General features: G+C 36.6%; 1 protein-coding gene and 1 long non-coding RNA gene across 3 annotated transcripts in view; one reads left to right on the top strand and one right to left on the bottom strand.

The window, feature by feature from the left end:
* LOC120767084 (fatty-acid amide hydrolase 2) overlaps positions 1-7,230 on the bottom strand; it is a 56,384-nt gene extending 49,154 nt beyond the window's left edge. Inside the window, exons 1-2 of one of the 2 annotated variants that reach the window (XM_040092954.1) lie at positions 7,068-7,230; positions 6,868-6,910 (exon numbers count right to left, since the gene is read on the bottom strand). In XM_040092954.1, the coding sequence (XP_039948888.1) occupies positions 6,868-6,910; position 7,068 (44 nt within the window). In that variant the 5' untranslated portion in view covers positions 7,069-7,230. The remainder of the gene's footprint in view (positions 1-6,867; positions 6,911-7,067) is intronic. The other variant, XM_040092955.1, reaches the window with a different exon arrangement.
* LOC120767087 overlaps positions 1-17,689 on the top strand; it is an 87,219-nt gene that overhangs the window by 61,405 nt on the left and 8,125 nt on the right. The gene's annotated exons all lie outside the window — the stretch shown is intronic.

Here is a 17,689-nt window from a genome sequence, read left to right as displayed (position 1 = left end):
ACAGTGTATCCTTGTACCTAAAATGGATAAAATAGGCCTAGCGCCCGTATAATATATTCAAGATGATGATAAAAAAACATATAACATCCAGGTGACTTTACTCCATATGAGTAAGGTATCTGAGGCACCTTAATGAATCTCAGGAAACATTTTGTTATTATTTGGCATATTAATAGTATTTAATATTGGCAATTTTTGATGAAATCGAGTAGATACTATCCCCAATTCCCATATACTACATATGTATGTACAATGAATTTTGGTTTTCTAACAAACTTTTTGTTGAATATGTTGGTCAGTGTATGAGATACATATCAGTTTTGATTCCGACCCTCTGGTTAACGTATTACACCTTAAGGTATTTCCCTGGCTTTGATTCTTGCAGGTTCAAAGAGTATAAAGTGTTCCCTTCCTTACTTGTTTTTTTTTCTGCAAGCGCCATTTGAAATTTCCGAACAAAACACAAGGGTGCATTTTTAATCGTGTAGTTTTCAATGAGGTAATATTTTTTCGAAGTTGGTCTTTTTGACAACTATTCGGTCGACATAATCTACTGGCATGAGTAGGTGTCGCTCCACGTTCCACGTTCCATAATGCCCATCCTCAAAAAAGCCGTAAAGTGCACCCCGAATACGTTATAGCTGCTGTGGAGCAGAGAATCGAAGAAGACCTGAGTGAATTCCTCTGCCATCGCTTGCAATTGGAACTGTACTCAACCACGTTATAAAAGATTTTGCGGAATGATCTTGATTTGAGCACTTACAAAATCGTGATCGTGCTAAAATTGCAGCCAAATGACCATCAATTTTGTTCAGCGATGAAACTCACTCAGCTCACCAAGTTATGGTATTTGTTATGATGGCGTTACGGTCAGTGGGGAACGCCATAAAGCGATTATTAATAACGTTTTCGTGTCTGAATTGGAGAACGTTGATGTGGACGGCCTTTGGTTCAAACAAGACGACGCTACAGCCTACGAAACAATCAATTTATTGAAAGAAACTTTTGGTGAGCGCATTATCTGAAGTCAGGGGCTTAGGGTCTGGCCTCCGAGATCGTATGATTTAACACCGATGGAGTATTTTTGTGGGGTTATGTGTAGTCGCTTGTCTACGCAGATAAGCCGGAGATCATTGACGCCTTGGAAGTGGACTTTCGTCGCGTTATTGACGATCCCAATTGTTACAAAAAGTAGTAGAAAATTTGGCCCCTCGATTGGAATTTATTTGAGCCAGCCGCGGCTTTCACTTGCCCGAAATCATTTTGAAAACAAAATAGCAAACCCTTACCCTTACCAATATAATTTATAACAAAGACTTTCTTGTTCATAGCGTGAAATTGTTTCTTCTTGAAAACCACATATCTAAAAAAAGCACCTATTACTTTACATATATGGAACTTTTTGATATTTTTCATAAAATTTTGTAATTCTAAAGCAAATACACCCACATCTTCAAAAAGAGGATATACTAGTACGAAATTTTGGATTTTACAAAAAAGGTCTTTTTCCATAAAACCACAATTCTAGAGTATATGCGTAGAGGTTATACAACAACAAGTGTAGTGAACATTGTACACTGTCGTATGAGCAACAGAGAATTTATAATTATTATACATAAGTATTACTAAAAGTATACTCAGTACATAACTGTAACTACGTCGAACTTTTAAAGGAGTTGTTTTATGGAAAATTACCTTTTTTGTAGACTGCAAGATTTTTAATTAGAATGTAATTTTTTCAAAGTTGTATGTTTATTTGTTTAATGCAATAATTTAAAAAAATGGTCATATAAAATACATGAACACAAATAATTTAGGCATGCTTTAACTTGAAAATAAAGAACTTGTTTACATTGAGTAACTGTTTTAGAGCAAAAACGGAAACTTCAGGGGGCGTTTGCAAGAAAAGAATCAATTTGGGAAATAAATGTAGTACTTGCCGCCAACTTCAACTCGCAGACTCAAAAATAACTTACCCAAAAATTTAAAGAACTTTTTCTCAACGATGACCTCACTTCAAACAATCTTCTAAGCTACAGAAGTAATTATTAAGCGGTCTCTTAAACATTATACCATTGAAAATTTTCCAAACGACACCATAATATTATATATACTAACGAAATGCTATGACGACTTGACAATGGATTTTATAACTCCTTATTTTTTATAGCACATTATATCCTTTTCTTATCTTATCTTATCTCTTCATAGACTCCACAGTGTTTCCACCCTTAATAACGAATCACAGCTCGTTGTTGTTTATGGGTTTAGCCCTCCAAACTCATTTCTTTATATAAGACGAAAAGTTTTCAATGGAATTAAGGTCAGGAGATAGTGCTGAATGGTTCATAAACTCAATTCCATTGATCCCCAACCATTCTAAAAAAAATGTACATAACTTTAGTTCGCGCCATTTAAAGTCTACTTTGGTGAACTGCCGCTATTTCAATGAAAGCTGTTACTAGTGGTTCTGGATATTTATTTCTATTGCAAGAAAGCAGACAGTTCACTGAAAGCTCTAAGAAAGCTCAGTGATAGCTGTTTTGTCTAGTTCAGGCAGTGTAATTTTGGAAAATTGTAGAGTTGAAATGACTTTACGACTTTTTAACAGAAAGCTCTGTGAAAGCTTTGCGAAATCTCTTACTAAAATACAATTTATGTATGTACATATGTATATAAAGTCAACGACATTTAAAGGTTGTTTTGCTAATGATGCTGTGTTAATAAAAGCTTTTACTAGATTGCCTGGACATTATCTGTACGATAAACATCACCATACCATTAATTGACCCTCTATGGGTCATATGGATCATACTCTATATTATGGGAACGTCGCAAATACTCTCGAAACCCTTTTCGGATAAAAAAACTATTTTCGACTCTTCAATTTAATGTAAGTTCCCACATTTTTCTATTGTCTAGGTCAGATGTTACTGTGCAAATCTAAGATTTATTTTTAATAAAGCAGTCTTACGATAGATACGAGTATACAAATTATTATCTTGTAACCTTCTTCTCACAATATGAACACCCCCCGCTAAACTCGTTCCGGATGTCAAGAGCAGCCATTATTGGATTTAAGTTTTGGCATATCTGATATTTTTCTCGGTAACCTCTGGAGGAATCCTTTTGGGCTCTCTGTTTTCCTCTTGTTTTTTATACGTTATTGCATTTTGGATCAATGCTGCTGAATATCTGACTAATTTTTCTACTTTTTTTGAAGGTTTGGACGGTCTATGTAAGGTTCTAATATATGTTCTCTTTTCCTCACTGCAATGCTTCTCGCGTCCTATTGAAGCATATAAACACAATATTTTTAATCCTCGTTTAAAAAAAGGAAAACAAATAGAAATCCTTTTTTTTACCAAGTTCACTGCTATTTTATTGCTCGCAATGCTAAAGATCTGTTCTACGGAAAATTGAATGTTATTTTAAAAGTAATTGATATCAATGTCTTATGTAGTGTGAAATATAGTATAAAAATTTGTCTAACGACTGTATACTACTATTTCATTGCTCACAGCCGTTTTTTTTTGTATATAGAACTTTAACTAGAATGGCAACCCTTAAGGGGTTCATCTCATGTGATGGGTTAAAAAGTCGAATTCATTTTTTTTTTCAAATTTCTTTCTTAACATCACCAGAAACAGTAGTAAGACATTCAGAGCGCTGTAACTCGTGTTATTTCAGCTTAATATTAATATTTACACTGTCGAAAGATATGTTAATAATTGATAATAAACTAAAAGCTAAGTATATCTGTTTACTGGTAGTAGAAAAAAATATTAAAAATCTCAAAAAAACAGGCCGTGGTGGTTTTCTCAATATCTGTCAGTTAAGTGCTGGTTAATTTAACCAAAACGCCTTCTTTCGGGATTAATTAAGTTTTATACCCATATTAATCTGTATTTAAATTAGGTGGCAAATATTATTTTTTAAACGTATTAAATGACTTTCTTATTACTTTGGTGGCTGTTGTACAAAATCTTTCCAATAATTTGTAATGATTTTATAATGCTTTTTATATGGAATCATTTTTTAGATCCATTCTTTTTTAAAAACTTTAAAACAAAAATCCATTGTTAGTGCCCATGGTGTGCACTTCCGGCAAGGGGGCCCGACTTTTTGGCATCCCCCGAACAATATCCAATATCTTACTTCTAAATGGTCTCATAAGAATGGTGCTAAAGTGGGTGACTGGGTGGGAGAATGGAGTCATGTGTAGAAGTTCACGCAAGTGAGGAAAGTTCTCTGATCGCCATTCACTTGGGAGTGGCCAGAAGCGATTCTTTTACATATGACTCAAGCAGCTCACGATTTCCGGTCTTCGACCACGTATCCTCTGGGTAGCCTAAGAACATCCTTTTGAAGGCGAGCTAAAGTGAGAAGGCGAAATATCACCTACATAGGGTTGTGCGCAAGGTTTGGGACCCGCCATGTAAAAAAACACCCCCAGTGAGTAGTTATAACCAGCCTCGGATGAGAGACCCCCCGTTTTGATGACACTCATAATTCCCGTCCTGCTATATGGTGCAGAGGCCTGGACGATGTCAACAACTGATGAGTCGACGTTGCGAGTTTTCGACAGAAAAGTTCTGCGAAAGATTTATGGTCCTTTGCGTGTTGGCCACGGCGAATATCGCATTTGATGGAACGATGAGCTGTATGAGATATATGACAACATTGATATACAAGGTATGTCGCAAAAGAAACAGAACTTTTTAAATATAACTGTTTCTGGTGGCGCCACCTATTGGTGGGTATATGAAATAAAAAGTTTGATCTCTTGTTGACATTTCGTAAAAATTTTAAGACAATTGGATAACTACAATCGATGTTATCGATCAAAAAGTGATAGCAGCTTTTGGTCATCGGTCGTAAAATGCAAAGACCAAATATTAAATTTTGTTTTAAACTTGGGAAAACGTTTACTGAAACATTTCAAATGATGAAAAAAGTTTATGGTGATCAGTGCCTATCCCGTAGTAATGTGCATGAGTGGTTTAAGCGATTCCAAGAAGGTCGTGAGGATCTCTTTGACGATCAGAAGTCGGTCGTCTTCAGAAGTCAAAAATAAAGACAATGCTGATTTGTTTTTACGATTCCGAGGGTATTGTACACCGAGAGTTCGTCCTACCTGGCCAAACGATTAATGCTGTGTTTCACCTTGGTGTTATGAAGCGTCTTTTGTCACGCATTCGTCGTGCTCGACCACAATACCGTGAGGCAGGGTCCTGGCGCCTGTTGCACGATAATGCGCCGTGTCATCGGTCGACGCTTGTCACTGATTTTTTAACAAAAACTCCATATTAACTATTAATCACTCACCCTACTCACCTGATCTGGCACCCTGTGATTTTTACCTATTTGGAAAACTTCATTTGCCCATGAAAGGACACTGGTTTCAAGACATTTCAGATATCCAAAAGGCGACGACCCATATTCTCAAGAGCATTGCGAAAATGACTTTAAACACTCATTTGAAAAGCTAATTGACCGGGCTGTATCGAAGCACAAGGAAACTGCTTTGAATAAAAAAATATAACTTTTGAAAAATATTAATTTTTTATTGTTTTTTTAACAGTCCTGTTTCGTTTGCGACAGACCTTGTATCTCTTCAAAAAATAATCTTTAAAAAACATGGACGAAAAGAATTGCTAAATCAGTTCATCATTTCTTTAAAAAGTTATATCTTCATTAAAAACTCAATTTCAACTTGTTGACATAGCCGTGTGTATGTTGTTCGTCGAGATCGTGAACGAGTAAATAGGGCTTTTAACACCTTTAAGCTACCTCAGAACAGCTGTTTAGCCTTTTAAAACGTTTTAGCATGTCATAAAACGGGTGATCCAAGTAGAGGTACTTTTTTCAATAGTCCTTTTTTTTGACAGATAATGCGTGAGCTGTGTCAAACAGGTCGGCGCCGTTAGCAGCAACTCGGACTGACGTATGGAACGACTTAGCGCATTTCACGTCGAAATCCTTAATTGAAAGCGTACAAAATACAGCTTGGTGTAGTTTGTGGACCAGTGGAATCATCATTCCATATTTCTTCAAAAATGATACCGGTAAGAACGTGACTTTGAAGCTCGTAATATCGGCGACAATTGGTCGATAAGGCGCCTTGATAACCGACTATTTGATGCCTGAATTTGAAGCTCGTGATCTCAGGGACATTTGGTTTCAACAAGACGGTGCCAATTCCCATACATCGCATCAATCAATATATTTATTGAACACTTCGATGAGCAGATAATTTCACGTTTTAGGCCGATCGATTGACCATCAAGATCGTGTGATATCACAACGTTGGACTTTTCCTGTAGGGATATGTCTGTATTGTAAAACCTGATGTCTATGCGGAGAATCCGGGCTTGGAGCAAAATATCACGTGTGTCATTCGCCAGTTACCAGTAGAAATGCTCGAACGAGTCATCGAAGGACTATCTGAGACGTAATCGCGGTCAACATTGGAAAGAAATAATCTTCAAAAAATAAATGCCAAAGAATGTTCCTTCGAATGATAATAAACCTACTCCATTAAATTTTAATGTGTTTCTGTGTTTTTTATTTCAAAAAGTAGGGAACCTCGAAATGGATCACCCTGTAGAAATCTAAAACTTCTTGTCGATGAATAACCGACGATCTACTCATTTTTGTTTGTGTCATTTTACGCTAAATATCAGTCGGTCTTATCTCTTCTTCTTCTTGTTATTCTTGTATTTACAAAAATCGTAAAAAGTGATACTAAAAGCTTTAGAACACAATTTTAAAGTCATTTAAAGAAAGTTCTTATAAATCCAATTGGATCGAAACACTAAACATAAAATAAACGAAACAAAAATATTATAAAAAAGATTTACTTACGAAAATAAAAACTGATCAGCGAATGTCAGTATCGATTTAAGCACTGATGGCAGCGAAATGACCATATTTGTTGTTGTATTGTTGTGGCACAAGATGTGAGCAAATCAAACCAATGAAAGTCAATAAAAACACAAAACATAAATGAAAGACACGAACAACTCAAAGGAAGCAACACGCAGTATATTTTAGGTAAAACTTACTTTTCGATCGAGCGGTCGACTTTCTTCTAATCCACTAATAGCACCACCAACTAATGTACTTAAGCAAATAACACCGTCACAGCGTTCAAAAGCGCGGCTCAATTCACGATTATGCTTTGTATACGAAACGTTTCAAACTGTGCGCCGAACTGTGCCGTGGCTGAAATCGAAATGAAACTACTTACACAGATTGCATCTGCGAGTTTCTACGCCGCCTGCCTTGCCTTGCACTGGCATCGCCATAATTGCACAACCAAACCAAAATTCACACACACACACACACATACAAACTAACATAAATAACACTTCGAAGGCACGACAACTGCCGGCAAAGAGCAGAAATTTAAAGCCATGAAATTTTACTGTTTATTACGTCTGTGTTGTTGCTTTATTTTCCTTTCCGACACTCAAATGTCAATGCCAGTGAATAGAAGCGCCCTTTTCTCTCGCTGACGCTCACTTTCCATTCAATTCGCTTGGCCGAACGCAGCAACGAAGACGATGTCAACGATGTTTATGTTTACATTGTTGTTGCGAATGTTTACATTGTTGTTGGGGGCGGAAAGGTGTGGCGTCGACACATGTTGGTGGCGACAGCGACAGCGGCAGCGAGCGTTTGTGGTGTTCGCTCTGCGAATGCGCGAAAATTAATAGTTTATTATTAATAAGTAGAAAAAAGAGGTGCCAACTAGGACCGAATCATATGGCAGGCTGTAAACATATTGAAAATCGCTTCATTTTACAAACTGTTGATTTCCATACGTTTCTACAGGGTTGCTCATACAGAAGATTCTAAAGATTTTCTATTATTAGTTTTCGGAAAAAAACATGCAAATATGATTGCCATAATCTCCACTGCCTTCGCTGTGGCAGCACCAATAAATCCCAATTTTAAAACCTAAGGGACGATTTCCAAGCACAATCCACAATTTTTTACTCAGTTAAATTGCAGCTCCTAGATTGAACATGGTAAACAGACGAGTGTGGATTTGGATATGACAAATTTGAAAAAATTCTGATGGGACCAAATATGGATATCCAAGTAGGGTGGCAGCAGTTTGTATGCCTATTTTAACCGATTTGACTGTGGCCCCACAAAGGTGTAATCCAATCCGTTTTTATGTTGAGAAAGTTCCTTTTCACATGGCTCTATTATTTTGCACTGTAGATCCCTGTTACTTTACTTTTCATTGGTATTGTTTTTTACGTGGCGGGTCCCAAACCCAGCGCACAACCCTATGTAGGGGATGTTTCGCCTTCTCACATTAGCTCGCCTTCGAACGGATGTTCTTAGGCTACCCAGAGGATACTTGGTCAAAGACCGGAAGTAGTAGGTGACTCCCTATCGTGCGACTTCTTTAACCTGCTTCTGGAGAAAATAGTTCGAGCTGCAGAACTAAACAGAGAAGGTACCATCTTCTATAAGAGTGTACAGCTGTTGGCGTATGCCGACGATATTGATATCATCGGCCTTAACACCCGCGCCGTTAGTTCTGCTTTCTCCAGGCTGGACAAGGAAGCACAGAAAATGGGTCAAGGGCAAGACGAAATATCTCCTGTCATCAAACAAACAGTCGTCGCACTCGCGCTTTGGCTCTCACGTCACTGTTGACAGTCATAACTTTGAAGTTGTAGATAATTTCGTCTATCTTGGAACCAGCGTAAACACCACCAGCAATGTCAACCTGAAAATCAAACGCAGGATTGCTCTTGCCAACAGGTGCTAATTCGGACTGAGTAGGCAATTGAAAAGTAAAGTCCTCTCTCGACGAACAAAAGCTAAACTCTATAAGTCGCTCATAATTCCCGTCCTGCTATATGGTGCAGAGGCTTGGGCGATGACAGCAACCGATGAGTCGACGTTACGAGTTTTCGAGAGAAAAATTCTGCGAAAGATTTATGGTCCTTTGCGCATTGGCCACGGCGAATATCGCATTCGATGGAACGATGAGCTGTTCGAGATATACGACGACATTGACATAGTTCAGCGAATTAAAAGACAGCGGCGCCACGTAGCGAAAAGAAGAAACGACTGGCGCGCTGTTGTTAACTCGGATATAATCGCGTAAGCGGTGTCTACGCCAATTAAGAAGAAGAAGTAGGCAATTGAGGAGTAAAGTCCTCTCTCTGTGAACAAAAACAAAACTCTATAAGTCACTCATAATTCCCGTCCTGCTATATGGTGCAGAGGCTTGGACGATGTCAACAACCGATGAGTCGACGTTACGAGTTTTCGAGAGAAAGGTTCTGCGGAAAATGTATGCTTTTTTGCGCGTTGGCCACGGCGAATATCGTATTCGATGGAACGATGAGCTGTATAATTCATACATATGACGACGTTGACACAGTTCAGCGAATTAAAAGACAGCGGCTATGCTGGCTAGATCATATCGTGAGAATGGACGAAAATACTCCGGCTCTCAAAGTATTCGACGCAGTACCAGGTGGAGAACGACCTGGCTTCGCATGGAATCTCCAATTGGCGCCACATTGCAAAAAGAAGAAACGACTGACGCGCTGTTGTTAACTCGACTATAACCGCGTAAGCGGTTTCTACGTCAGTAAAGAAGGGGAAAAAAAAGAATATGAGCTTCTCTCAGGTTACACCTTAGGTCACACGAGAGTGCCTCATAATAGATCGAGAATCTTACAAACATGGTTATAAAACCGCCTAGCCGAATATATATGTATAAGCCGTCATTATGTAACAATACCGGATCGCAATTACTTACATATCTCAATTAACTATTATTTATTTATTTCAACTACAAGTTTACAAACGTTATGTTTATTTCACAAATAATATGGACAATTAGCAATTATTTACATTATGCTATAATTTCAAAACTATTCGAGACGATGACGATGAATATAAACGAGTTTACGTAGAAATAACTGTCTAGAATGCCTAGCCCTTGGACTATTTAAATCACCTTTAGTGTTATATTTACTAAATCGTATGTACATATTTGGTAGGTTAGTTTCGTTCGTATACATATATCCATACTATATATGTACATATATAATGTTGATTACTGAGTTCGGGTGAAATTAATCTTTAAATACTCCAACAGATTTGTAGATGTGATTCACCTAGGAAAGTTTGATGTTTCTGTGGCGATTTATTAGTTATTCCTATTTTAGTTGTATTGAAAATTTCCGCTATAAATTTTCACACCTATTTTGTAAAATGGGTTGGTATACATCAGTGCAATCTCTAAACTGAACTCATCTATTTCATGAGATAAGCCTAGTTTACCTAAAAGAGAGCATTGCAAGCGAATTCTACGAAATTCCGATCTCGTAGCAGCTTTTACTCGGCTATAGCCGAGTTAACAACAGTAGCGCCAGTCGTTTCTTCTTTTCGCTATTTGGCGCCAATTGGATATTCCAAGTGAAGGCAGGTCCTTTTCCACCTGATCTCTCCAAAGGCGTGGAGATCTTCCGCTGCTTCCACCGGCAGATACTGAATCAAAATCCTTCAAAGCTGGAGTGTTTTCTTCCATTCGGACAACATGACCTAGCCAGCGTAGCCGCTGTCTTTTAATTCGCTGAACTATGTCAACGTCGCAGTAAATGTCGTACAGCTTCTCATTCCATCCGGTGCCAATGCGCAAAGGACAATAAATCTTCCGTAAAACGAACTCGAATACTCCTAAAGGCGACTCATCGCACCATATAGCAGGACGGGAATGATGAGGAACTTGTCGAATTTCGTCTTTGTTCGTCGAGAGAGGATTTTACTTTTTAATTGCCTACTCAGTCGGAAGTAGTACCTGTTGGCAAGAGCGATTCTAGGTTGGATTTCAAAGCTGATATTGTTATTGGCATTGATGCTGGTTTCAAGATAGACAAAATTATCTACGACTTCAAAGTTGTGACTGTCAACAGTGACGTGGAAAGCAAGTCGCAAGTGCGAAGACTGTTTGCTTGATGGCAGGATGTATTGCGTCTTGCCCTCGTTCAATACCAAACCCATTTGTTTCACTTCCTTATCCAGTCTGGAGAAAGCAGAACTAACTTTGTTTCACTTTCTTATCCAGTCTGGAGAAAGCAGAACTAACGGCGCGGTTGTTGAGGCCAATTATATGAATAAGAGCGGCATACGCCAGCAGTTGTGCTCTCTTATAGAATATTGTATCTTCTCTATTTAGCTCTACGGTACGCAATATTTTCTCCAGCAATAGTTTGAAGAAATCACACGGAAGGAAGTCCCTGTCCGAAACCTCGCTTGGTATCAAATGGCTGGGAGAGGGTTTCCAGACGAAGCTTTTGTTATTGCTCAACGTCAGCTTACACAGCCGTATTAGTTTTGCGGAGATAACAAGTTCAGACATAGCGGCATAGAGGAATTTTCTTTTCGTGCTGTCGAAGGCGGCGTTAAAACCGATGAGAAGTGGCCTTCGTCGATCTTCCTTTCACAGCAGCTACACCATGATTTATTGGCTTGAATTTCCCGAAGAGATTAGGGTAATGGTAAAATACATGTCCTAATATGTTGTTATTTCATAAATACAACGACAGGAGATCCTACTCATTTACTACTCCTCTTAACTACCTAGTCCAACTCCGAGGACATTCACAAATATGTTCAAACAAACAGGTTACCTTTAACAAATAAGACTTAAATTGCGTTGTTTATTACTTACCGATCCAAAAAAACGGTTAGATCGGTGAAAGGACAGTCCTTACCCGGAAAACCCCGATTCAATTTAAGTACTGTACAAGCGGCAGCTGTGGCAATCGAAGTCGTCGTGTTTGGTGAGCAAATATGACTGTTAGTTAAGCACTTATGTTTGGACATTTTATTGGGGTCGCGCCTTTTTGAAAATAAATCCTTTATATTTAACATATGTATGTTAATTTATTTAGTATTTAAGAAATTTAAATTTCTTTTTTGGTACAACATCCACGCTGCGTATATTGGCCTTGGCAAACTGTGCCATTTTTCATGTGTTTTCAATTAGTTGTTTGACTGACCCGGGCGGTATAGCGATGATTTTGGCACGAATGTGCGCCGAGCTCATCAAAAGTTCGAGATCAAGCCACTAATCCTAGTCTCCTTCAAGAATCAGTGGGTTTTCATATCTGACTCTGGTTGGCCTGTTAAATTCACCTCTCTTTGATATCAATTATCCAGAGAATATGTGTTGCAAAAACTTAGGCATATATTCTAGTCTAGAAGCATGCATTTCAAGTAATAAGTATCGTAAAAAAGGCCATTAATGTTTTTATTATCCATTTTTTATGAATTATTTATTAATATTACAAAACACGGGAAAAAATAAAAAAAGTTCAAAATTTTAAAAATAAGCAGTTGATGAGATCTCAAAAAATTGGCACGTGACCACACATACTATTTAAAACCTACAACGCAATCAAAGAAAAAATGTTTAATATAGAATATTGTCGCAATATCCGATACTACGGAAGAAACGATAAGTCGCCATATCGCCAGGGATATTGATATAGTTTCAGACATACATAGACAAATTATAAAGAAGACTCTTTTCAGCTATTAAAAATCGGTCCAGTAGAACCTTAGAAATTGTGGGTATCGTTTTGAAAGACAGTTTCGATAAAAACGCGTTTAAAGTTTCAGTTCCGGTCGAACCCGTTTGCATGCCAGATGAGCAAAATGCTTATAATGTGACGAAAAAGCACCCGGTGTAGACATGACTCGTTCTGGACGACCTTCGACCTCTTTAACTGAAAATATTACAAACTTGCAGGATATGGCGCTTCAAAGTCGTTAGGCAAGTGTTAGAAAAATGGCAAGAGAGCTCGACATCTCTCGCGAGTCTCTTCGAGTGATTTTTGGTATATATTTTGGGTTTAAAACGCGTTCTTATCATTCGCGAATTGTCTTCAAATATTGATCGAGCGAATTCCAATCTATTTATGGAGAGCATTATAACTGCCAACGAGACATGGGTTCATGAGTTTGACATGCAGACAAGTCAACAATCATTGGAATGAAGGGAAAAAAACGAGCCGAAAACAAAAAAACCGCGCCAAAGCCGCTCAAAAATCAAGATGGTGCTCATTGTTTTTTTCGGAAGGGACAGACGGACAATAAGTTCCATTTGGCCGTATTGAGGCGTTTGCTACCGAAACGCAACAAAATCGATCGCTATCACCAAAAAATGTAGGTTCTTACGACAATGTCAGAATTGACGATCAGGACGGGTTTTCTATGTTTGGTGGGATTGCTGCGGAGGCATGTATTATGAGCTAAACTCAATAAAATCTTAATTCGAAGCTGTATTGTTAACGATTAGACCATCTGGAGGAAGCAATCGTCCTGAAGCTTCGAGCTTTGGCCAATAGGAGAGGAATTGTGTGTCAGTTAACGGCAAGCTACACATATCGATAGTGAGGTCCCAGAAGATTAGGGAGTTTAGTTATGAAATTCTTATGTATTTACCTTACAGACCCGACATGGCATCAAGTGATAGCCATTCTGTGAAAGTGGCAATGTGAAATTATTTGCAAAATGGCAACATTTTATTGAACAAAACGGTGCATGTTTAATGCAATAATATTCGATGGTTTTTTACTATATCAGTCAGTTTTTGAGATATTGATCTGAAATTTTGCACGCGCCCTTTCCTTCCCAAAAAGTTGCTCATTCCTCGGAACCGTCGATATCAGATCATTACATCATAAGCTGTCATACAAACTGAACGATCGGAATCAAGCACTTTTATGGAAAATTTTTTCATTTGACGATAGCCGAGCTATTCAAATAGAGCGGCGAAGAACGGATTAGGGGCATGTATCAGTTTCTTTGTAGAATATGGTCGGACGAAAGCATATCCGAGGATGGGAGTTTAACTACCGTGGTATAAACCTCCTCTACATCGCTTATAAGGTTCTATCGAGCGTACGAAGTGATTAAAGCCTAACACAACAAACTGTTTGAACCTTATCAGTGTGGCTCTAAGCGTGGAAAATCAACAACTGACCATATATTCACCATGCGCCAAATCTTAGAAAACACCTGTGAAAAGATGATCGACACACAACGGCTCTTCGTCGATTTCAAAGCTGCTTTGGACAGCACGAAAAGGACATGCCTTTATTGGAATTTGGAATACCCATAAAATTAATACAGCTACACAGCTGACTTGAGCAACACCAAAAGCTCGCCAGAATCGAGAAGGTCCTCACTGAACCGTTCGATACCAAACGAGGTATCAGACAAGAGGACTCTATACCGTGACTTCTTTATCCTATTGCTGAAGAAAAAATACGAGCTGCAGAGCTAAATAGAGAAGGTACAATCTTCTATAAGTGTTCTAGAGTGTACAACTGTTGGCCGATTATATTGATACCATTGACCTCTATAACCGCGCCGTTAGTTCTGCTTTCTACAGGCTGGATAAGGAAGCGAATTAAATGGGTCTGGTAATGAATGAGGGCAAGACGAAACCTCTCCCGTGATCAAAGAAATAGTCGTTGCACTCGCGACTTGGCTCCCACGTTACTGTTGACAGTCATAACTTCGAACAAACAAAATGTCAGCCTCGAAATCGAACGCATGTCGTTCGAATGGAAGAGGAAGACCTCCACTCCGTTGGAAAGACCAGGTGGAGAAGTACCTGGCTACACTTGGAATCTCCTATTGGCATCAAACAGCGCAAAGAAAGAACGACTGGCGCGCTGTTGCAAACTCGGCTATAACCGCATAAGCATTGTCTTTCGCCAATGAGATGAATGCAATCTCTGAAGAAATTTTTTGAAGCGGTGAACTATAGCGTACCGCTGCCATACAAACTGCACGATCGGAATCAAGTACTTGCATGGAAAACTGCTTTCATTCAAATAGAGTTGTTGTCTAAGGCAGTAATGCAATCTTTGTGGAAATTGTGCAGATTACAGTGATCGTCCAATCTATTTCTGGGAAATATTTTGCTCACTATATCCAACGTTCCCATCAAGTCCTATACTGTATCCAAAACTTCTAAAGGTGAATTTCCATACCAAATCAATTCCATTCCAAAATAAAAAACAGAAAAGCACGTATTTGTCACATTTTTTTGTAATTATTTTACGTTTATTGTTAAAATAACCAGTTGACTTGAGTCGTTTATATGACCATAAACGAATTATAGAAACGTCAATGACACATATTTAATTCAATTTATATTTTTAATATTATTATTCATTGTTGCTGTAAATAAATTTGCAGTACATACAGTTCACCATCAAAAAAATGTCTACATATGTGCACTTGTGCGATGATATTTAGTTTTAGTTTTACTTTTGTTTTTAGTTTTTTCGCTTTCTTCTGCGCTATAAATTGTAATTTCATTTATTCGATGTATGTATATTCTTCTTTTTTATTAATTAATAATTAATATTATTAAATATGTATATATGTGTTCGTTATGTATGTTTGTATAGAATTCACGGTGCATTATTGTGAATGCTGCAATAGTAAAAGGACGAGTCATTTAAAAAATATATATTTTGTAGTTAATAAAATTTCTGCTTCATCTTATTCTTCGCCGTACTTTTTGTTTACGCATTTATTTTTTCAAATAGTAGAAAGTTAGTAGCAAATCGGACAATAATATATTTAGTACATGAATACAAAGTGTTAGTGTTTGAGTTTGAAAATTCAAGGGCTTGAGCTGTGTAGCAAAAAACTTCAATCTGCATAATCAATGGTTAGTCTTTCAGATTTTCTCGTAAGAATTGCAGTTTGCTTTATGCTAGTAATTTTCTCATTTTCTTCTGTATGAGATTTTCTAAAATCCTGCATTAATTCAGTTTTTCAAGTTGAAAAGTTTAGTTGTGTGTGTGTGTGTGTATAATAATTAATAAAAAGTCACAGACATGTCAACATTCGATATATTTAGTTTACATACATTTACTCAATCTTTTTGGTGCTTAAGAACTAGATATCAGTTTACATGTAAATAAATTTTCAATTACAACACTCGCTGCTTTTTGCACTTACTTTTTTATTTATTTATTTATTCAATGTATTCTTTATTATTATTTAGTTAAATATGTGTGTATAGTAGTAATATTTATTTTTGTAAAATGTGTATTTCTATGCATAAACGTACATACAAATACAAAGACTTGACTTTGTATGCGATAAAAAGTGTTTGCTCTCTGTAAATATACAGTTGGCGATATTAATATGCGCTCTAAATGGACGTGTGTGTATTCAAGTTGTGGATAATTGCATTATTTCTTTATTATAAAAGACAAAGGTTCTTAAATAGCATATCTGAACTCGTTCACTCGGTTTTTCATAGAATTTTCTTAATGCCATCAACACTTTTGCGGGTGAAAGAGAGTTTTATGTAAAACAATTCAAATTAGAGTGAGTGACAGCTGTTATTCACTTATTGTTGTTGTGAGGACATTAAATATTCTGCAAAAACAGGCAATGACATTCTTGAAATTAATTAGTCATAACCTCAAATTAATTTTTTTGGGTATAACACCAAATTATTTTTTATTGGTCGTAAGTTCAAATTTTATCTTTGAGTCATAACCTCAAATTCAACTTTTTTAGTCATAAGATCAAATTAATTTTTTTGGGTATAACCTCAAACTAATTTTTTTGGATATAACCTCAAAAAATTTTGTTGTTTTTTTGGTTGTAACATTAATATGTTTTTTTGTTTTTTGAACAAAACCTCAAATTCAACTTTTTTTTAAATCATAACCACAAATACGAATACATTTTTCTTACTTTTTCTGTCAAAATGCAACTGCGCATATTGATATCGCTAACTGTACTTAATAAATGTATATTTACGTATATCATTTTTAAAACATTACTCTCTAATCTTAGTAATTAACACGTTTTTGTTCACGCAAATCGTTTCAAAATTCACCACATTTAATGCAAATATTTTCAAATATTATTATTATTTTCTCAAAATGCTTATTAATAAAACTTCTCCTGCATAACGCTCACATTTAGCTTAGTACTTTACAAAAATGAAAACTTAACATGAAATTAACTTAAGAAGCTAATTGGTAGAGACATGAAATGGAAGCCAATTATAATTATGTATCATAAATTTTGTAAAATAAGAATCACAAATTATTGTATTCAACAATTAAATTTAAAGCAATTAATGCACATACAAATGTAGGATTTATTCCTCTCCTTCTTTTTTTTTTTGTTTATTGAGAACATTAAAAATTAGCGACGAATTATTTGCTTATAAATAAGATAAGTACTACTTTGCTATATATGCGTGAAGTGTCAAAGAAAATTTTGAAAAATTTCCAGTAAAAAGTTCAAGTAACGGCACATGCGGCCACGTCACAGTATGACGACTACAATGGAACCATACAAAAAGTTGAATAAAAAAAACTAAAAAGTATATTTAATATATAAATAATAGCAATATAAAAATGAGAAAAAAAATTCAAATACTACTCTTTAAAAGCAATGTGAAATTTTGAAGAAATACTTTGGGCCGAATTAATTTAAACTAATTTTTTTTTTATACAAAAATAAAAATACAGAATAAAATCGTTTAATACGCAACTAAAAAATAATATATAACGTAGCAATATACAGTTTGCGACAAGTCGTGTATCGTTTTTGGACACGCAAGTAGAGCACAGTTAGGTTTATGCTG

Source organism: Bactrocera tryoni, chromosome 1 (assembly GCF_016617805.1).
Source record: "Bactrocera tryoni isolate S06 chromosome 1, CSIRO_BtryS06_freeze2, whole genome shotgun sequence".
Lineage (NCBI taxonomy): Eukaryota > Metazoa > Arthropoda > Insecta > Diptera > Tephritidae > Bactrocera > Bactrocera tryoni.
Note: the sequence above shows the minus strand (reverse complement) of the source record. Positions and strands in the feature narration are given on the sequence as shown.